We start from the raw sequence: 23,128 nt of genomic DNA, 5'->3' as shown, positions 1-23,128 counted from the left end.
TACTGTACTATTCGTTCTCAGTTTTACATGAATTTGAATTATTTGAATTTCGAAGCATTTGAAATGAATGAATAGGTGTATATTAAACCACATGTTACCTTCCTGTAAAGGTGGTTTCACTGTGTGTACATAAAAACACCAATTCAAAAACACTCCACACTGCTGCGAAATCTCTAGTTGACATAAACTCTTTTTTTTCTAAAAATTTAAATGCTCTTTATAATGGCCTATGTTCTCTAAGTACAGTAAATTTAAGAATTTAACATATTTTAGCAGTTATCACTTGCTACCGACAAAAACTCAAACTCTACCACGATTCAAAGTTGCATCCCATTCACTTTGAAATAAAAATAATCGAACTTGCACAAGCTTTGTTCCGGTTTTTAAAAATAATGCTGTTTAGTTTGGTCACAACAAAAATATGGTCTTTTTTTTATATAATACGCGATATGTACTGTTGGAACTATTCGATTCAGAATTGTTTAAACACATTTCTAATGGCTCATGGCAACACAACAGGTGAGCCCGTTTACATACCTTGAAGCGCCTCATAGACTGGTACAGACGACCGAGGTTTCCGTAATGCTTGGCTGTTTGCACGTTCATCTCCCCAAACGCCTGGCACGAAAGGCGCAGCGCTGACACATGCAGATCCAATGCTTCCTGCAGAAGCCGCATCTCTTGCTCCTTGTCGGTGTTATCTATGGCTATCTCCTCCAGGATCAGTGCTGCATGCAGAACATTCTGTTCTTACCTACCCATATTTTTCCATATATGTATAAATTAAAAAAATATATTCTAAAAAGCACTAGCTACTCAATGCCCCCGACTATATAGTGCAGCATAAACCTACCGCGTTAACATGATTGTAAATCGGGTGTTAAGGACATTATAGTCGATATCAAGACGAAGAAATGGTCATGGGCAGGGGCACATAGCGCGAAGGCAAGATGACCGCTGGTCATTGAAGATCACAGACTGAATTCCAAAAGAAAACAAGTGGGTGAGGGGGAGACAAAGTTAGGTGGGCAGATGAGATTACGAAGTTTGCGGGCATAAAGTAACAGCAGCAAGCCCAGGACCGAGTTGGCTGGCGAAACATGGGAGAGGCCTTTGTCACAACTGCAGTGGGCGTAGTCAGGCTGATGATCATGAAGTCGACTCGAATGCAAGTCAACCCCTCTAAAATCGCAAAGCTTGAGAAAAAAAAAAGGAGCACGAGCACATTTCAATAAATATATATATATATATATTTACGATGTTTCTGAAAGAAACCACCAAATTCCGGTTTGCCATGACAGCTTCATGGCAGTGCGTGAAAGCTGTGCAGAGAAGACTTTAAAACTGAATTAGTGTTTCGTTTTAGGTCGACCTACAATCGTGAAACATGGTACATTGCCTTGGGATATGCTGCATTTCAAAAATTGATGTGCAGTAGTTAGAGGAGGCATGTGTTAAATTTATGTGATAAATGCACTGTTTTCTTTTTTTTTTACCATAATTCGACACATATGAAGAAGTTGAGCCCCACTACGGGCACATTTTATAACTCACAAAACTACAGTACACTCCAGTTAAAGGAAGCCTGAAGGGTCCAGGAAAAGGTGTTTCGTTTCACAGGAGTTTTGTTTGCTGAGAAATAAACAGGGGTGCAGAATTCAAGTACGAAACCAGTCATATCAGCGGCAGTTGAACCAGCAATTTCATTTAAAAGAGTTTCGTTTGCTGTGAGCTATTGCACAAGAAAGGAGAGTGCAAGATAACAAGATGTGCTCACCTTTCACTCGTTTTGAAGAAGCCAGGAGCAGGTGGTCTTCGGGAAGCAGGCGAGTCATGATCTGCATGGCTTTTTCGGCATGGTCTCTAGAGGAAGCAAAAGATAGTGAGCACAGCCACAAAAGTAATAGAGCAGCAAAAACAGCCGCAACTAATTACCTCGCATTCTGAAATCTTCCAGATCGGTATTCGAGAACATAGGATGAGTAAGCAAGGTCTTCGTGCGCGAGAGCGACGTGGAGGTTGTTGCCACCGTGGACACTTTGTCGTATATCTAAGACTTTCTGCAATTGCGAAACAAGACCATCAAAATTATGTACTACCTCTTCTTATACCAGACATTCCAAAAGTGTACTACGAAAACATTCTTAAGCTTTACAGGTGCCCTTCCATAAGTTTAATTCAACACTGGAATGCAGTGAATTCTTACACCATCATCAACTGTTTAGGTCGACATGACAGTTTCTTTTGACATAGAGCACACATTTACGTCGACGCACCATCTCCTATTCAAAATGTTTACATAAGGAGCAGATGCAGGTACAGCTGTAAGCTAGTTTTCCCAAAATATTCAAAGTACGGGAATGCTGACCCTAAGTGCAAACACTACTTGATCTCATGACAGTTGTTCATAAGCAAACCTCTTATGGCATGTGTAGTGACATTGACCCACTAAAGTTGATGGAAGTATTAAAAGACGCTCGCACATGTACTTCACTTACCCTATACACTCTTACAGACTGACTGACAGAGTCTGTGTTTAGCAGGTAGAATCCATAGTCAAGAAGGGTGTCTGCTGTTTTTGGGTGTTCACGACCAAAATGCTCCCTAAAGAAAAGGAAGGAAATAAATGCAGTTGTTTTATGCATCTTTTGCAGAGAGCACATAAGACATAATGCTATACAGCGGCACCGATGCAGCACAGGTAAACAATAAGATTGCGAGCTTCATTAGTTGGCAAAGTAACATTGTTAGTGTAGCACGAAGTGACTAAGACAGAAGAAAAGAGAAGGCACAAGGGCAAGCACTGTCCCAAAACTGAAAACTTCATTTGTAAAATCACATGAAGATAAGAAAAGCAAAACATATCAAAAATGGGCAAATGTGATAAGAAGTTAATGAGTAACACTGCATATCACTCAACTACATATGCACTGAGCAGATAGGCCACTTTTTTATCTGTTAAAGACAACAACACTTGTCTGATGCACGCATCTCCCATTCTGCTATAAAGATAGCCTCAACCATTTTTATATTTATCTGGCATACATGTGCGTACATTCTGTACACTTACAAGTATATGTGCATACATTTATGTGGCATCACATGTGCGTACTGCCTTGTGAACACGTAGTGGATACCTGACTAATTAGCAGAATTATGAGCTATGTGATAGTGGGCAGTTTTCAAGTTCACTTGCAGCAGGCATTTTAGGGCAATTCAAAATGGCCAATGTAACATATAAAGATGCTATTTTCTTGGCGGCACAGTTGAGGTGCCCATTAAGAAGCAAAGCTTGCCTAACAAATAAGAGCATAATGTGAATAGGGCCCTAATATGCTATCGCGTTCTACTCTTGAAGGCAAAGCTCAAGTGTCCTCTAAGTTTTCTGTGTGCACTCATGGCCTGTGCCCTCAAATTGACAATTCATACAACCACCCTGTACCTACTATGCCAATATTGACACCAGGAAAAGCCATTCAAAAATTGCTGTAACGACAACATGCATCATACACTTATGGTAAAATTGCACTTGCCAGGCCATGTGAAGTGCCTGCTTTATCAGCAGTTCTGCCTGCTTGAATTCCCTTTTTACAACGCATGCCTGAAAAAGAAAAAAAGAACAGGGACCACAAAGACAGAACGAAATTGGACATATACATCCTTTGTTAAAGCATGATCAAATGAAGTGTAACATACCTTTGAAGCTTGCCGTAGGACATCGATAATTGACTGAAAGGTAGGATACATTTGTTAACCATTTATTGTCACGGTGATTTATTGTTTTAGGGCGGTACGAGCGGAAAGACAGCTGCAGTGCTATGAAAGCTGAATTGGGTTGGGAATTGCTTTCTTTACGCAGGAAAAAACTGCGTTTGAAGTTTTTCTTTTCTGTTTTTCATGGGCGGACTGGGATTGACCGTCATAACTATTTCAGTGAACCCAGTTACATATCTAGTCGACATGGCCACCGACGCAAAGTGAAAGAGTATCGAGCAAGAACGACCATGTTTTATAATTCCTTTTTTGTGATGACCATTAGAGATTGGAACTGGCTGCAAGACAAGCAAGTGTGCTGTATAAACGAAGAATTGTTTTATTCCAGTCTGTAACCCCCCTGCTGTAACGCCTTTTTGAGCAAAGCGGGGCACTCACCGAATAAATAAAGAATAAAGACTAACAAACACCTACAGTACATGCAAATGTCATGACAAAAAAGGTGCTTGATACACAGAAATGGTGGCACCCGTACTACACAACTGAAGAGTGCTCACCACAAAGACGGTGCTTTGCAAACAGGCTCATTGTACACACACATATCTGCTCACAATCAGACTGATAAGAAAAGAATTAACGTTGTAGACTAACTGCTTCAACACCATAGTCTTGAAGAGATCACTTTTGATGAATTCAGTAATCTATTCCAGAAAGCAGGTGACACTCTTGAACTTTCATTGTTATAATGTGGAAAAACTTAAACGGAGCTTTGTGCTTACCTTAGGGTGTGCATTAGAATTCAGGTGCACCAGAGCCTGCATTGCCCATTCATATGCCTGCATGCAACAAACAAAGCCAAACATTGAAGAAGATGCAGACATCCTCAAAGTCTTTTTTACTCGGACATTGAGGATATAGAGGTAAATGCACTGCTCTATTTATGTATTGCAAGCAACAAACACAAGAACACCAACATACCTCTTTGTACTGGCTACGGCTAGAGTAGAGTGATGAGAACTCAGAGTAGAGGCCCGCCAGGTTGAGTGAGTGGTTCACATCAGTCAGCTTGACAATGTACTGCTTTGTCTCTTCCAAGGTGTCCATGGCCTCTGTGAACTTGCAGTACGACTGCTGCACGTGCAGTAGCCTGTGAACACAGACAAAAAGAACAGTTGGCAAAAAAAAAAAAAAAAGGTGTGACTCCTTGACCGACTACTGTAGACGTGATCTATTAGCCTCTGTTCTGTGCATGATCATCTCTGCCATTCACAATATTAGCCAGACCAAGTTTGTGTCTCAAACACAAGCATATTCAAAACTCCTAGGGAACAGTAATCACCTTTATTTCAAGTAAAAAACATATTTATAGACAGCGAGATTTACCATCTGAAAGTAGCACAGCGGGCTATGAGAGACGACACTATGGAATAATTTTCACCACCTTGGGATACTTCATATGAAACTGAAACACAGTATATGAGTGTTTTCACGTTATGCCGCTGTGACATTTACTTTTACCAAGCAACTTAAATGAAGCATTCCCAGCTTTGAAATGAATTAATATTAGCTTCAGTATATGTTGGAATTGTAATATTATTTCTGGCTTTTTTTTTTTCTGCCCATTAGAGATTAAGAATGTGATCATGCAATGCTGAAATTTAGTAACTCTAAAACAATCAGTCATAGTTTTTATTTTATACCAGGGATGGAAGCGGGCTTCAGCCTTTTGGAGCAGCTTTGGGAGCAGCAATATTATGATTTTGGAGCAGATTTGGAGCACTTATGGAACACCAAAAGACATGTTCTGGGGCATCAAAATTTAGTTTTGGAGCAGATTTCCCAGGTCGCACATCGCTATTCCTTAAAATTCTTGCTTTCTCATAAACACATAAAATTTCAGTTTTTTTTACTAAGCATTCAATGTTGATCAAGAGACCAAACTTATCCCAAATTGATATATATATATATATATATATATATATATATATATATATATATATATTAAACCTTACAAAATCAAAGCTGAAAGCACGATAACTCAAAGACAAAAACATAAGCAGCACTCTGGACAGCTACCAGACCTCAGACAAATGAAAAAACTTCGTGTTAAAATGTGGCAATGTTCAAAATGTGAATAAAACACCGCATCCAACATGAAAACAACTCAGTTAGACTAGAGATAAACTAATATAATAAAAGCTATTTTCATACTAAACCAATAAGGCTCTGTAACAAAAAGCGTTAGAATCTTATGTTCTGGTCATTAAAGTTTTACAGCCGACATCAGAACCGCAAAAAATTTAGATGGGCTCACCGTGCCATCCTTAGGCAATTAAGTGAGTTTTTTTATTACGATATGAACTATGTGGACACTCGACAGGTTTTTGCCATTGCTGCCATGGTCCGTGTAAACTACAAGTTTGTAACAGCATCCGCGCATCGTAGAGTCTACCCGCACGTAAAATTGCGCAAGCTGGGGTGGTGAACGCTGCTCAAGCAGAGATTAATCGAGGCAGCCAATCTGTGTTGCTCAAAAGGGCAGACGCGATAGCATCCCACCGCATGTTAGACCTGCCGTCAAATTCCAAAGCAGAGAGGAAACTCGCAGGCAGTCTTGAACGAGCATAAAAAAACACACAGGAGAAAGGGGGAAGAAATTGCTCGAGCAGGAGCGGTGAAATTTGATTCTAGGGGCATAGTTGCAATAAGCTGGGGCGTGCGCTATCGGCAAGCATCAGCGCGCGGCTCGTAAATAGTTCTACATGGTGCACTCTCAACGGGAAGAGATTGTGCAATAAGAGCATTTCTCCCTGGAGTAGCCGTACTTATTCACTTGCACCAGCATTTTGTAGAGTGTCGCGATGCCGGATCCAATAGATTCTGCCGGATTCAATAGTCTCTGTATTGTCATGGGGTCATGAGGTTGGCGAAGGCAGCAGCCACTGTTATCATGAGTGAACTTTTCATTTGGGCGAACCTGTGCCCGGAAAACTAAATGCCACTCTATGAGCGATACACGCTGTAGGCTCATAGCAGCAAACCAGAGCGTCGGCCGTCAATAATCTGCCTAACAGCAAAGTGCGTCGGCATTTATAAGTGTGCCATCGAAGATTCCAGCGTTATCGCTAGCGGCCGCGTACGTTCTAGAACAAAGTTTAATGTGCGTGTTGTGTGCGTAGTCTTATCGGAAGGTTCTAAGATTGTGTAGATTGTTCCCAGTGATTCGGGCGCAGGTCGATGATAAAACTCTACTAAAATTGGCAATGCACACTGATATTGCCGTTTAGGCACAGCAGGTCAAATTGGCACAAAATGGCGCAAATGGCACAGCGCTTCCACCCTTGGATACATATGTACCTCAGGCCAACAAAATCAAAACAGCAGTAGGTCAGAACACGACAATCATTACACAAACTGATTAAATCAGCACTTTAGAAGTGGAGTATCACTTTGAGCTAACATATATCCACTTGTCAACAATAAAGGAAGAGGAATGAATCACTAATTCAGTCAAGCTTTATTGTAATCAAGTAAGAAATAATTCTGTTGCATCAGATGATCGGTATCTGTTGCACTGTAATAGTGGCAAGCCGCTTGCACTGGGTTTGTTATTTTCAAATATTTCTTATCTTCATTTTTATTGTATGATACAGTTTAAATCAACATAAATTTTTTATTATGAATGAAAAGCAAGGTTTTGTCGCATTTCACTGAGTCTTTGGCACATATGAGCAGTCCTCTAAGGACACACTAGCAATGTTCAAACAATCGTACAATTAAACTGCATCATTGCAACTGTATTAAAAGATAAGAGGGTATGACTCTGATAACCTGCCTTTAGCATTATCAGCGAAGGCTGCTTGCAGCTTGATATTGTTGCTTTTTCTTTTAGACAACCTTTGCTGTTGTGCCACTGTGCTTTGAAAAAAAATATATATATATATGCCACTGCTGTCCTCATCAGCTTAAAGTCCCCTCAAAGCATAGAACATGTTCTAGCAGGATAACAAAGGTACAGACTTTCTTTCCTGCAAAGCGTTATTGTATTGCCAAAAGTGATGAGCGGAAAATGCAGTGCCTTAACAAGGAGTGGCAAGACCCACCTTAGGCAGCATTCCAGGGCAGACACCCAGTGCTTGTAGTCATCTATTTTACGACACAGCGAAAGACAGCTAAGCAGGACTCGCTCACTTTCACGGAACCAGCCGGCATCACTGAGGAAATTGCCTGTGCACAAAAAGCACAAATATTCTCAGAGTGGGTAGCCACTATACTGACAAATTATAGCGCACAATGCAGGAACACCATTTACCTTTGCCCCCAATCTCTATATCTGCCAGCAAAAGAAAAACCCTAGGTACCATGCTGTGCAGTGCTTATGTTGTCCAATGTACTCAATACTACACAATACAATGTGCTCAAACATTCAGTTTAAATGTTTAACTTTAAAGCACTTTTACACGTGATCAAGAAACGAAGTGTAAATTGTGGGGTCTCGAATTGGCAAGCGAGAGCCACGCCACACTCTTGGAGTGAACGGACACAGTTGAAACGGTCGGTACAAACCAAACAACACATACATTTATTTACCTAAATTCAGAACGACGATATCGTCTGTCGAATCGATACATCAATCGTAATTAACACACTAAGTCATCATTACACAAAATTACCATACACTCAAAACATGACAAACACAATAACACAACAAACACACAATAACGTACTTAAGGCGGCACCAACGCTTGACTTACCACGTGGGCCCCCGGTGCGCAGGCCGCGGTACCACGCGCCGAGGGCCCACGCTAGAGACAACCGTTTGCGGCAACCGCCACGCGCAGAAGAGACTCGCTCAACTCTTGCACGCCACCAAGGCCTGCCTTCCGCCAGGAGTCACTGCCAGCGCTACCACTCCACCAACCACGATGACGATAGTAGTGCTCAACGCGAGCACAACGCCATCTATCGCCCGTTGGTTGTCACCCCTGAAATGCAGCTTTTGGGCGAGGCACGTGCGCCACGCAGCGCAAACAACTTTACAGGAGAGTGTCTGTACCCCTACATTTTTTTTAACCTTAAATCAAACTATATATTCCGAAAAACAAAAAATCAGCTACACAAGCTCTAACAAAAAATTACAACACATGTCCCTGCACCACGACACCGCCACCGGTCGACACTGCTGCACTGTCCAGCTCAACTTCACCTCAGTACCGGTCCCGCAACAGCAACGTTGCCGTTGGCGCCACGGACCGTCACTAGCACCGACACGTCTTCCGGTTGCAACCAGCTCTCATGAGGGCGCCGGACTGCAGGCAGTTGCACAAGTCCCAGGCAACTCCATTGCCCGACCTCACGAACGCATTCCTGGCCAGCGGCGCTGACCATGTGCAGAAGACAGCCAGCCGTGGATTTACAACACTCCCGCTGCGTACATTCTAAAACACTTGAAAGAAACAAAGGAGCAGGGCCTAGGGAAGGGAGTTTCTGGCTTTTTCGCCCACGTAGTACGATGGTCAGTACTGCTAGCGAATACATCGGCGGCGGCCGAGACGCCCATCAAAATGAAACAAAAATCACTTTTTGCTAACTCGTGTATCGCAAGATAAAAAAAAAAGTGAAGGAAGCAGAGCGCAGCATCTCAAGGCCACGATTCACCTAGTTGTGCCACGTGCGACAGGCAGCAGCCCAGAGCCTTAGGCCTAATGAGTCGCTCGGCAACAACCGGCATCCAGCCAAAACCCAGCCTAGGCGCAGAAGAGCCAGCCGCGAGGAGACATCCACTCTGTGAGGTGGCCCTATCGCTCGCCGCACACAGCAGCTTAACGAGCGATCGGCGTCCTCCACCTCGGGCAGTGTCACGACGCCCAGGCATCATCGTCATCAGCCTGACTACGTCCACTGCAGGACAAAGGCCTCTCCCATGTTCCGCCAGTTAACCCGGTCCTGTGCTTGCTGCTGCCAATTTATACCCACAAACTTCTTAATCTCATCTGCCCACCTAACCTTCTGTCTCCCCATAACTCGCTTGCCTTCTCTGGGAATCCAGTTAGTTACCCTTAATGACCAGCGTTTATCCTGTCTACGCGCTACATGCCCGGCCCATGTCCATTTTCTCCTCTTGATTTCAACCATAATATCTTTAACCCCCGTTTGTTCCCTAATCCATTCTGTATTGCGGCTCTGTAATCCACTCTGTATTGTAATCCACTCTGTACGCCCCGGCGTCGAGCCGCAATACAAGTCGGCAACCACGCCGGCTGAGCCCAAAGAGATAGAAGAAGCTATTTACAGAAAATCGCACCACCCACGAGGCTTCCGTACTCACTCGCTTCGGGCCTGGCCTACAAACCACGTGCTCTAGGTTTTGCTCACACCAGGATGCAGACCGCATGACTCTCGTCCCAATTCAACAACAGTTTCGAAAACTAACACCAACAAAAAAGAACAACACTAGCGTGCAAAAACAATTAATAAAAACCCGAGTGCAAACAAGTTCAAACACGTCCCAAAACCAATCTCCTCGCTTCTCAACAAAGCACACCGCCGACGCTAGCAAAGAAGACCCCCCTAGGCCTACTCTACCACGGCTCTAACAAAAGCTTGCACCGAATAGCAAAAACTGTCGTCTGATACGCCAAGAGCTCCATGTTGGGCCACCAGTGTAGGGTCTCGAATTTGGCGAGCCACACCACCACGCTCTTGGAGTGAATGGACACAGCAGACACGGTCGGTACAAACCAAACGATATATACATTTATTTAACTAGTTTTGAACTATGATATCGTCCACCGAATCAATACATCAATCGTTATTAACATGCTAGGACATCCGTACACATTACCGTACACTCCGTGACAGCATACACTCCGTGACAGCATAACACAAGAGCACACAAAAGGCGGCGCGCCAACGCTTCACTCACCACGTGGGCCTACCGCAGGCGGCGCGCGGTGCGGTCCATGGCAGACCCATCGCGAGAGACAACCGTTCACAGCAACCGCTACGCGCAGAAGAAACTCGCTCAACTCTCGCCCGCCACCAAGGCCTGCCTTCCGCCAGGGGTCACCGCCGGCGCTACCACTTTAGCAACCATGATGACGATAGTGGTGCTCGTTTTCTTTGTTAGACACAATAATAATGAGAACTGACGGACAATGATGCCAAGAGAACCATAGGGAGTTTAAGTAATTGTAATGTGAATGTGAAGAAAGAAAAATTAACGAAAAGATAGGTCGTCCGAACATAAAAATAACTTGCAACTGGCAGGATCCGAACTTTCTAAGGTTGCAGGTTCGGATCCTGCCAATGGCAACTTATCTTTTCGTTTACTTTTCTTTCTTCACATTCACATTACAATTACCTCAAGGCAGTTTTTTTTATTAGACATGGACATCAAAGAACAAGCTGATTACAGTTGATGAGATACGTCATTGCGATAGTCTTTATTGAAGAAGAGATGACTTCTGTAGGCATTGCTCGAGGCAATGTCTACAGGAGTTGACCTGCAATCCAATAACCTTCAGATCAATGAACACTTCGAGATGCAGACTTGAATGGAAGACATCTTACATTGAACCATTTTGCTATGGAAATTATTATTGGTCGTAAAAAAGTCCGAGTTTCGGCACAAGGCCATACCAATGTATGCGATAGTAACACATCGTGCCATTACACGAAGTAATGGCTAGAAGACTTAGGAACCATACAAAATTTAGTGGACATGGTCGACAGTGCTTGAGAAAATAATGCAGAAATCACAGTATCTAAACAGGTGTTGCAAATGGTTGACTGTGTGATGTCCGACAGGAGGCAAAGTCCACATTTGGCATTGACAGACGAGACAAGCTACTGGTTTTCATAGCGAAATACATTAATATTGAAGTCTCTGGTGACTATCACCGGCACATCCTGTAGACACACCACACAGAAGCTGTGCAGCAAGAAGTTGATGACGTCAGTCCACAAGGTTCCTGGTGAGATGAATACTGTTGAAACAATGAAGACGTGCGATGTTTTAATGGTGCCAGCATCACCACAACTCATCGGGGGCAGCGAGTTGAGTTTGTCAATTAAAGTGATAGTAGCTACGTGCATTTCGATGGGAACCGTATTCACAGACATGAGAGAACCAAGAACTTCCCAAATAGTCCTGGATTTGTTGTGAGCAATTTTTCCTGCTGCTTCAGAGAGAAAGTGGAGCCAGAGACATTTTAAAATGCCCCTTTCATCCAACTGTATGTGCTTCAGTGAACTCACCCCTGCGTTGATCAAGCCATTAGACAGGTTAATGCTTAGGGAAAGCATGTATGGCTTTTCCAAACAAAGTGCACGCTTTGTACATGAATGTTTCGATAGATATATGGGGTCAAACGTCCCAAAACCACCATACGATTAGTGGAGGGCTCCAGAAATTTCGACCACCAGGTGTTCTTTAACGTGTACCCAAATCTGAGCACACGAGCCTACAACATTTCCACCTCCATCGAAAATGCAGCTGCCGCAGCCGGGATTCGATCCCGCAACCTGCGGGTAAGCAGCTGAGTACCTTAGCCACAAGACCACCGTGGCAGGGCTACATGAATGTTTCTTTTATGTCCATTGACAGTAAGTCAGTGGTAAATGACGTATATACGTAGCTCACGTAGCCCGTGATGGATGGTATGAACGGCGTGGCCTAGTTTATTAATGCAGCGTTCAGAGGCGTGAGGGTTCACTGGTTCGAATCTGCGGTGGGTCCTTTGGGATTTTCTTTAATTTTTGTACCTTTCCTATATATATATATATATATGTATATATATATAGGAAGATTAAAGGTAAAAAGAGCCGACCGACCCATTAACGGGAAACCCGACACACGTCGAGAACTGAACAGCACGTGATAAGAAACGTATATGGACGTACATGGACAGTTGGTTTCGTTCTCAGTGTTGACGGTGGTTCTTCCTCTTTTTTACTTTCTTTCTTTTCTTTCTTTTTCTTTTTTTCTCCCCCCCTTTTTTGTGTGTTTTTTTTTTCCTTTTTTAGTTCCCTCTCACTCTCGCAAACATGTTTCAAGGCGAGAGGGACGCGGCAGCAACGAAGTTTGGAAATTCATGTCAGTATAACTCATCCCCTGATGAAGGGAGGACCCCTCCCGAAACTGTTGGGAAATAAATATATCCTTGTTGACAACGCTCCCGTTGTGCCATATCCCATACCTTATATATATATATATATAGTAAATATACTGTTAGACGTCATGCCGGGGTGAGGCAACCGTTTAATGGGCTGAACAGCAGTGAGACAGCAGCCAGCGGTTTCAGCAGCAGCTGCAGCAGCACGAGCCTTCGCCACAACAATCGTCTTCTTCGTCGTTTCTATAGCAGAGTCCATATTTGTCACTACATTGACTCCCCGGTGCTAAAGTAGCCATCCTGGCGACCTATGGCACAGACAGGACTGGTGGGTAGTAGTGAAGTTTTAGACTGTCGACGTGCACAGTTTCGCGCCCACGGCACCTTTGACCTGTAGGTGGATGAATAGGTTCAACCATGTTGTTGACTGGTGATGTCTGGCGCAGGATCCGGTACGGACCGTCATACTCGGGTATGAACTTTGAGCAAAGGCCTGGGGTAGATGATGGCACGCGGAGCCACACGATTGTTCCAGGCTTGTATGACGAAGGGGATGACCGTCGGTCATGGGAGTGCTTTTGGCGAGCCTGATCGTGCGTAGCAAGCGAACGTGCGAGCTGCTGACATTCTTTGGCATATGTGGCGGCTTCGGCCAAAGTCGTCAATTCTGAAAGGTCTGGGCGGTACAGAAGGTCAGTGTCCAAGAACGATGAAGGTTCCCAAATATAAAGAAGGAAGAACTGGAAGAATCCAGTTGTAGATTGAATTGCGCTGTTGTAAGCCTAAGTAACGAATGGCAGTATGCGGTCCCAGTTCATATGGTCATTGGAAACATACATGGAGAGCATGTCACCCAGCGTGCGATTAAACCACTTGGTCATCCCGTTCGTTTAGGGGTGATATGGGGTGGTTGTTCAATGCACGATGTTGCATTCGCGTAGGAAGGCTTCTACAGCTTCCGACAAGAAGGAACTCCCACGGTCACCGAGAAGCTCGCGGGGTGCACCACGCCGAAGGACGAGGTTGTGCAGAATGAAGAAGCCGACTTCACGCGGAGTGGCCTCGGGAAGCGCCGAAGGTTCAGCGTAGCGCGTAAGGTGGTCTACGGCTACAATGATCTAGCGGTTTCCATTTGTTGTGTAGGGTAGGGGACTGTACAAGTCGATTCCGATGCGGCTGAAAAGCCGAGAAGGACAAGGCAGTGGCTGGAGTAGCCCTGTGGTTGTGCGAGGGGAGCTCTGAAGGCGTTGGCACAAGGAACATGAACGGACGTACTGCCTAACAAAGTGGTACATTCCGCGCCAGTAGTATCGAATTCGTAGGCGAGCATACGTCTTCACTACACCTGCGTGGGCGCATTGCGAATTCGCGTGGAAGGAGGCACAGATGTCAAAACGTAGGTGGCGAAGGATTACCGGCAACCATTTGCGGCCATCAGATGAGTAGTTTCGCCGGTACAGAATACCGTCACAGATGGTAAAATGGCGAGCAGTTTGTCGAAGCAAACGGTTGTCGGTACATGGAGACGTCTGAGACAGGTACTCTAAGAGAGACGCTATCCTTGGATCCTGGCATTGCTCAGCCGACATGTCGTCATGTTGAAGTGAAGAACAGATAAAAACAGACGCTGTAACATTATTGGGGGGAAGTGGTGAGCGAGAAAGAGTGTCGCCGTCCGATGCTTGCGGCCTGACCGATAAATTACACGAATGTCGCAATCTTGAAGACGTAGTGCCCAGCGAGCTAGGCGACCAGATGGGCGTTTTAATGACGACAACCAACACAATGCGTCGTGATCGGTCACGACGTCAAATGGGCGGCCATATACGTAATGTCGAAATTTCATGATTGCCCATACAATGGCAAGGCATTCTTTCTCGGTGACTAAATAGTTCTTTCCCTCTTTAGTGAGGGTGCGACTAGCGTAGAATACAACATACTCATGAAAGCCAGATTTACGCTGAGCAAGAATAACGCCGAGGCCTACTTCACTAGCGTCCGTATGGATTTCCATTGGAGCGTCTAGATCAAAGTGGCGTAGGATAGGTGGTGATATCAGCAGATGGCGTAAAGAGATGAATGCTTCGTTGCATGCTGGAGACCACGCCGAGATGTCTTGGTTGTCAGCAAGTAGCTGAGTCAGGGGTGCAATTATGGTAAAAAATTGCGCACAAAACGGCAAAAATATGAGCAGAGGCCGATGAAGCTGTGGAGTTCTTTTAGTGTAGCCGGCCTGGGAAAGTTGGCATGAGCACGAAGCTTGGCTGGATCAGGACGGACACCATGCTTGCTAACAACATGCCCTAAGATGATAAGCTGGCGAGCAGCGAAGTGGCATTTCTTCAAATTCAGCTGCAGTCCAACGTCCGAAAGACAAGTCAGGACGCTTGTGAGGCGGCTGAGGTGGGAGTCGAAGTCCTTCGAGAAAACGACGACGCCATCCAAATAGCACAAGCATGTGTTCCATTTAAAGCCTCTAAGGTTGTTGTCCATGAGAAACGCTCGAAAGTGGCAGGCACATTACAGAAGCCGAATAGCTTCACGTTAAACTCGTACAATCCGTCGGGCGTTACAAGCGCAGTCTTGGAGCGGTCGGCTTCATTCATAGGGACCTGCCAGCAGCCCGATCGAAGGTCCAAAGAAGCAAAAAACTGTGCTCTTTGCAGGAAATCAAGGGCGTCATCGATTCTGGACAGCGGATACACATATTTTCTCATGATCTTATTAAGACGCCTGTTATAGACGCAAAATCTGATGCTGCTATCCTTTTTTTTTTTCACCAGTACAACCGGAGAGGCTGGCCCAAGGGCTGTTTGAAGGTTGTATTATGGCACGTCAAGCGTATCGTTCACCTGATCATCAATCGCACGGTGTTCAGCGTGAGAAACTCAATATGGGCACTGGCGCAAAGGTGCATGGCTACCGGTGTCGATTTTGTGAACAATGGCAGACATGCGACCAAAAGAAGGTTGGCTAAGGTCAAATGACATCTTGAAGCGATCGAGTAGAGCCAGGAGTTGGGTGCGCTGAGCAGCAGGAAGTTTAGGGTCAATCGATTGGAAAAAAATGCCTCCGGAGATGAAGTGGGAGTAGTATCAAAGGTAATCATGTTTAAGTGAGATTATGGCAAGTCATCAGGTAGGTGACTGAATGAAACAGAATCAATTTCCTCAAGGTGACCGAGGACTTCGCCATGGAATAATATGGCTGGGGAAGGAAGCGAGTTTGTTATATAAATGGAGCCACGCGAGTTTTCTACGGTGACAACTGCGAAAGAAAGAAGGAAGCTTTTGCGAGAGCCGAAGGCCTCAAAGGGGAAAGAAAAGTGGCACAAGAACACAGGATAGAGGAGGGATGTGAGTGTCCACAACCATGATGACTCGGGAAGATAGCGGCTCGAAAGAAGGAAGGCCTTTCAGACGTCGGTGCTTCACACAGGGGCAGTTCACCCATCGTCGACAACTCTATTTTGGCACGCGCACAGTGAACTACGGCATGTGAGCGCAGAGGAAGTCCCAGCCTAAGATGATATTGTGTGAACATGGAGAAAACACAAGGAATTCGAGTACATACAAAATATTTTGGATGACCAGTCGAGCTGTGCACGCCGCAGAAGGTTGGATGTGATGCACAGTTACTGTGCATAGAGAGACATCGGAAAGCGGCAGCGTAAGCTTCTTGAACTTGTGGCACAGTTCACCACTTAGCACAGACACGGCAGCACCAGTATCAACGAGCGCTTGCACAAATACACCATCAATATGCACAGTTATTTCATTAGCAGGTAAAAACGGAGGCCTTGAAGGTTTCTGTGTGTGCAGAGCTCTTGCCTCGGGAACTGCAATGGCCAGTTTTCTGTTTGTTTGGGTGGTGATCGAGGAAACATGGGAGAAATAGAACAGCGTTGTGATGAGGGCAACCGATCCCTGTCCAAGCCGCGGCGACATGGCGGCGACTGATGACCCGACGTGGGGGGGAACGAAGACGACTGTGGTGGCACTGAACGACAGGAGCCGTAAGTCGCCTCACCATCAGTTGGGCTGTAATCCCGACGACGGCAGTAGCGTGCTACATGACCGTGAAGACGGCAGAAATAGCAAATTGGCCTGTTGTCCAAAGTGCGCCAAGGGTTAGTGGATGGTGGTGCGGAATGGTGAACAGGAGGTGGGTGAGGACGGACAGGCGGACTTGCTGCGTAGAGGTGATGGGGCTGTCGAGCAAGATCCGTGACGGTTGGTAGCGACGGCGGCGATCGTCTGGCCGCCTCAGCGTAAGTGAGAGGGGCGGAGATAGGCAAAGGGTGGTATGTGGGAGGCAGGGAGTCAGAAACTTGCTCTTCGATTGCCTTGCGGAGCGTTGAGGTAAGCGTGTGCGCACTGGTTGGAACGTACGGCACAAGAGACAATTGGCGCGCCACTTCTTCTCAGACGAACTGCTGGATTTGGTACATTAACGTGGTTTGCTCGGAGGAAACAGCACCAATGATTAACGCAGATGTAGAGGTCGTGTCAAGGTTTGGACATCGAGTAGAAATGCGCTCCTCCGCAGCTCGTCGAAACTCTGACAGTGCTGAATAAGCTGGCCGATGGTTTGCAGTTTTTATGCAACAAGCACGTGAAAGGCGTCGTCCTCGACGATACTTTTCCTGATGTTCCGAATTTTGTCAGTTTCAGACATGTCGGAATCGATACGACGGCAGAGGTCCAGAACATCCTCAATATACGAGGTAAAGGTCTTGCCAGAGCGCTGTGGGAGGCTGCGCAAGCGCTGTTCGGTGCAGAGCTTGCGAACAGCGGGTCGGCCAGACACTTCCGCAAAGCGTGTCTTGAAGGTTGACCAAGAGGGTATTTCCGCTTTATGGTTGTTAGAAATTAAGGTAAGCGAGCTTGTCCGTGTCATTCCAGTTATTGTGGGCGCTTGCTGCTCCATACTGGGACAGCCAGTCTTCAGTGTCTTGGTCGTCGGTCACGTTGAAAATCACTGGATCTCGCGGTCGTGGCATTCCGGAACAGGTGACAGATGCGCTTATGACTGCAGGTGGCTGGGTCATGTCATCAGGCATTGGCGAGGCGGGGGGTTGAGGTAGAGTTTGGGAACGGAGTTCCAGTTTGAGACAACCAGCCCTCTATACCAAATGTAAGAATACTGTTAGACGTCATGCCGGGGTGAGGCAATTGTTTAATGGGCTGAACAGCAGCGAGAAAGCAGCCAGCCATTTCAGCAGCAGCTGCAGCAGCACGAGCCTCCACTACAACAAACGTCCTCTTCGTCGTTCCTATAGCAGAGCCCGTATTTGTCACTACAATATACATACTTATACATATCTGGGACTTGACGGCGACGGAACCGGCAAAAATCAACCTACTAGAATGTCCATATGATTGCTATCGCAACAATAACAACACTCAAGCCAGTCCCAAAGTAATGCCTTTTACTAATGATCCAAATTACCCACTTCAATGAGCATAGAGCAGAGCTTATTTAATAGTACAGCATTCTAGTGCACATCAATGGTGGGAGCAAGAGGAGGAAGTCCTTCTGGGGACGTCTTTTATATTCCATATAGGCAGACACAAACAAATAAGTGCATATAAGACAGAACATGACACAACACACACACAATTACAGTGGTTGAAATTTAACCTTAACTGTTTTATAATACACTTAAAAAGAATAAAAACATATGTTGAAGACCACTTTTTAAATGATACATGAATAACGCCCACGGATACTGTAGACTTTCTTACACAATATGTTTTTGGACGAAACACCAAAACATTTCAATTGTCTTGCTGCTACACCTGGCATAGGATCAACAGCTGATATTTCCAGCCAGCCCCTTGGAACTATGCACACTTTCACAAGAATATTTTTTTTCTTTTGTAATTTCTCCCTCTCTTCGCAACATTTCTTTTTAACATCTTTCATTCCCCTCACCCCTTTCCCCAGCACAGGGTAGCCAGCCGGTCTAAGAACTGGCTAACCTCCCTGTCTTTCCGCTGAAACTTTCTTCACAAGAATATGAGCATTATATTAAAAGAATCGGTCAGCAAAGTAAACAAAACTAAATGAAACTCCCCCATGAAATCTACCATTTACTTACTACTCTCTCAGATTTAAAGCCACAAAAATTCTAGTCAGCGCAGAGAACTCGCACTTGCCAGAAGCAGAAGGCGTCATTTGGGCTCAAGCTCGCATGTAAGTGGGTGAGTCAACAATGAGCGAGTTCACTGACAGAGGTGTAGATGGTCAAAAAAGCTGTCCTGCAACACAAAATTCTACGATTTCTTTTTTGCACTTTGTAAAAAGTACAGTATTGATATCAATATAGTCAGTTTTTTTAACCTATATGCTTGACCTTTGTACAAGAGGAACACAACTCACCAATAGATATTCCTACAGATATGAGGTACTCATACGAGTAGTGGTGTGGTGAAGCATTTGGTGATGCGGCTGTGCACCGTCGGTGATAAGACTCAGCTAACAAATGCGCTGTCTGTGTTCCATGGTCCATGACTGCTTGGAAGCAGTGGTGCAAAAGATGCCTAAAAGTTAATAAACAACATCAATAAAACCATTTTTGATTTCATTTGTATAAAGGAGTAGATAACTTAAACATAGTCTTTTGTATTGAGCATTTGCATTAATTTCAATTTGAGGTCAACAGAAATGCATGCTTTGTTTGTAGTGCACTGGACAAGATATTGTGCTTTCCCAAAAGTAATGATTTCATCATGTGACTATGATTGCTCAAGTTCGCCCCCCAAGAAAAAAATTGAGTGCAGGCCCTATAAACTCAAGAACATAGGTCTAATTTTTGGCCACTAGCTGCATTTTGATGGAGACAAAATAAAAGAACAATTTTTGAGGTTTTATGTCAACAAAACACCAACTTATGTAATTTACGCTGATGACACCAGCCTATTTTTCACTGGAAAAAATTTGCAAATTTTAGCACCTGAAATAAATAACGCCCTTGAAGACATACAAAAGTGGAGTAAAGAAAACTCGCTGTTGATCAATGATAAAAAAACAAAGGCCGTTCTTTTTCATCCGCGTCAGCTTTCAGTCACCATTGATAGTTCCTTATTTTTAGGCACGGCGCCTATAGAATTTGTGAACTCAATAAAAATTTTAGGTGTGCTATTTCAAAAAAATATGTCCTGGGACGATCATTTTGACCACGTTCAATCTCACGTGGCTAAAAGTGTGGGTGCTATTGCAAAATTTCGACACATTCTTCCTGTATCGATAAAACTCATGCTGTACAACACGCTTTTTTTATCTCACATAAATTATTGTTTTTTGGTGTGGGGAAATTCCACACAGAGAAATAACCATAGAATATTAATGTTACAAAAAAGGGCTCTTCGGTCCATAGCTAACGTTGAATATCATGCGCACACAAAGGATTTGTTTCATCGTTTTAACGTTGTACCCATAGAAAAATTTTATGATTGGAAACTAGCTATCAGATATAAAAAGGCTGTTTATAAAAATCAGCATGACCTTCTAAATCTTGCTAATCTAAGAGGAAATGCTCCTTTCTATTCTCTCCGCAAACAAGACTTCTGGAACATCCCCTTCTGCCGAACTGAATACGGACGACAAATGTTACAGTATTGTTTGCCTCACTTGCTAAATACTCTCCTCAGAAGCGAAATAGAAGTAGAGAAACGCAGTATAAGTCATATTAAAAAACACTTCCTGTAACCAATCATCGTAAAAAAAAAAGGAAAAAAAAATATTTGCTGTACTGCATGAAGAGAGATATATTTACATTGCTTTTGTTTGTTTGATGTTTGCCTGTTGTTTTGAATAAATTGTTTGGGTCAGATCATTATCTCTATCGATTGACTATCGGCATGAACATTTACACATACCCTGTATCATTGTTGTCATAAATATTGTAGAAACAAAGGTTTAAAGTGTCACATTGAACATTTTACTCCTTTCTTTTTTTTTTTCCTCATGTAACGCGCTGGTATGATTCCGTGAGAGTATCTGTGTTAGTATTTTTTTTTCATGTATGTAACGCGCTAGTTTATTTTCTGATAGCATTTTCACATCTTTGTGTGTCTCTACTGTATGCCTTGTATATGGGGGCTTGGGCTTTCCTCAAGCGAATTGTTTCGCTTTTCGCCCAAGCTGGCCCACATCTTCAGAATGTAAATAAACTTTGATTTGATGATTTGATGTCCCGAAACCATGGTACACTCAAGAGTGACACTGTAGGAGAAGGCTCTGGAAGTTTTAACCACATGGGGTTCTATATATATGTGCTTAAATTTAAGCACACGGCCTTCTACATAAATGAGAGAACACCTAAGTGCTTCGATTTGGGAACACTGTAAAGTAACGAAAGTGGTTAAACTCAATCCAGAATCCCCCATTAAGGTGGGTGTGCCTTCTTATTATATCAAGGTTTAGGCACATAAAACCCCAGTAATTAATATTGATCAAATTTGTAACATCGCTGATCTGAAAATTGCGGAAAAGAACAAATACAGTGAGACCGGTGACTTCAATCTTAAGCAAGCTTCACTTCCTACGAAACAGTCTCTAATAAGCATAACTGAAATCTTTTAATAAAAAATCTCCCTACGCATTTCAAGCTTGTTTGCACTTGAATTTGTTAAGTAATTGCCTTTGACATCACAACATCTGAAAGAAATGGCCTGGTTTCTTTTATAGGCAGTGAGCATATATAAGAGATCATGGCTATGATAAGTAAATTCCCATTAAGAATACATTGGCAGCATGACAAACGCGCTTTAATGGCACTGATGCAAGTGGCACCACCAAGCAGCCATGCCATAAGAAGCGAAGAAGATTCTTTTATGCATTCCATTTCTGTTCTAGCCTAAGAGACAAGTTGCACATGTGCGAACATGAAATGATAATTTTCCTGTAACAAGAAATTAACACTCTGAAGTTGTTGATGCACCATAAAATTGCAGAAACACAGTACTAGCTATGTTATTCAGATCAAAATTAGCTGTAAAGTGGGTTTTTTTTTCTCTCTCTCTCTATCTTTTTGTAAAGCTGGAGCAAAATGCAGGCCTGCTAATATTAAATAGAAAAGTATCCTGTGCTGAATTCCGAGCCACGATATAGTTGGTAAAAGATCGTAATATTTTGAAAATTGCTTTGTCCTTAGTCATGTTTTCTGACTGTGCTATAGAAACATAGTGAAGAGGAACTCTACTTATATGGTTCAAAGAATAATCTGTGGCCACAGAACACATAATATTAGTTAAATTTATACACTAAGTATTTTTTGCAGAAGTGGCGAATGTTTGGATGACTATACAAGTATTTAGTGACTACTCATCACTGTATAGCTCAGTTTTGCCATTAACTAAGCACACATTAAATGGAAAAGAAAACCTTAAGAATATTTTATTCATCGCAATGGTAACAAGTTGAAAGACATGGCACACTACAAAAGTTTGCAAATGGTAACAGCCACAGAAATGATCCCCTCTACCCCGCCGGTCAAACATAAATAATATAGGTCTTGCAAGTTATATGGCTCAATGCTCAGATTTCTGCCGGTGTTACACCGTCGCTTCTGATCATGAGTGCACCTGATCCAGATAAAATTTCACAACTGTGATTGGCTCCCTTATGTAAATTACAGAAGACAGCCAACCACTGTAGAGAAATTTAGTATCTATGTGAAACCAATATTGACTATTTGATTGATTGATTTGTGGGGTTTAACGTACAAAAACCACTATATTATTATGAGAGACGCCATAGTGGAGAGCTCCAGAAATTTCGACCAACTGGTGATCTTTAACGTGCACCCAAATCTGAGCACACGGGCCTACAACATTTCCGCCTACATCAGAAATGCAGCCGCCGCAGCCTGGATTCGATCCCGCGACCTGCGGGTCAGCAGCCGAGTACCTTAGCCACTAGACCACCGCGGCGGGGCAAACAATATTGACTATGTAAGAAAATTACAAGCAGTAACTGAACAGAGCAGCCAGAACATTACGATGAAGTCTAGACAAAGGACATGCGTATGCGACCCAAAAGGTTGCAGCACTGAGCGCAATGGTTGAACAAAGGTATCAAATGATCATCAATCAATCACACTATCTTCAGAAGCCGTAAAAAAACAGAGGGCCAGGGAAATGCTGATGACGTGAGTCACAGGCAAAATGAAGGAAATAAAATCAACCCCCGCATAAGAAAGAAATGGACAATATAAATGTTTAAACGCCGGGAAATAAATATGAAGGGCATCAAGGAGTAGTAAATATTCTTTCAGATGACAAGAAACTTTA

General features: G+C 43.8%; 1 protein-coding gene across 1 annotated transcript in view; it reads right to left on the bottom strand.

Annotated features, from left to right (window-relative positions):
* The window catches only part of Pat1 (Protein interacting with APP tail-1), a 28,586-nt gene that overhangs the window by 4,636 nt on the left and 822 nt on the right, over positions 1-23,128 (bottom strand). Inside the window, exons 3-12 of the mRNA XM_075888869.1 lie at positions 19,215-19,375; positions 7,818-7,941; positions 4,693-4,861; positions 4,494-4,550; positions 3,697-3,729; positions 3,530-3,601; positions 2,499-2,600; positions 1,936-2,060; positions 1,778-1,863; positions 538-728 (exon numbers count right to left, since the gene is read on the bottom strand). Of these exons, the coding sequence (XP_075744984.1) occupies positions 538-728; positions 1,778-1,863; positions 1,936-2,060; positions 2,499-2,600; positions 3,530-3,601; positions 3,697-3,729; positions 4,494-4,550; positions 4,693-4,861; positions 7,818-7,941; positions 19,215-19,375 (1,120 nt within the window). The remainder of the gene's footprint in view (positions 1-537; positions 729-1,777; positions 1,864-1,935; positions 2,061-2,498; positions 2,601-3,529; positions 3,602-3,696; positions 3,730-4,493; positions 4,551-4,692; positions 4,862-7,817; positions 7,942-19,214; positions 19,376-23,128) is intronic.

This window comes from Rhipicephalus microplus, chromosome 3 (assembly GCF_043290135.1).
Source record: "Rhipicephalus microplus isolate Deutch F79 chromosome 3, USDA_Rmic, whole genome shotgun sequence".
Taxonomy (NCBI): Eukaryota; Metazoa; Arthropoda; class Arachnida; order Ixodida; family Ixodidae; genus Rhipicephalus; species Rhipicephalus microplus.
The sequence above is the reverse complement of the archived record's forward strand: the minus strand, read 5'-3'. Positions and strand labels throughout refer to the sequence as shown.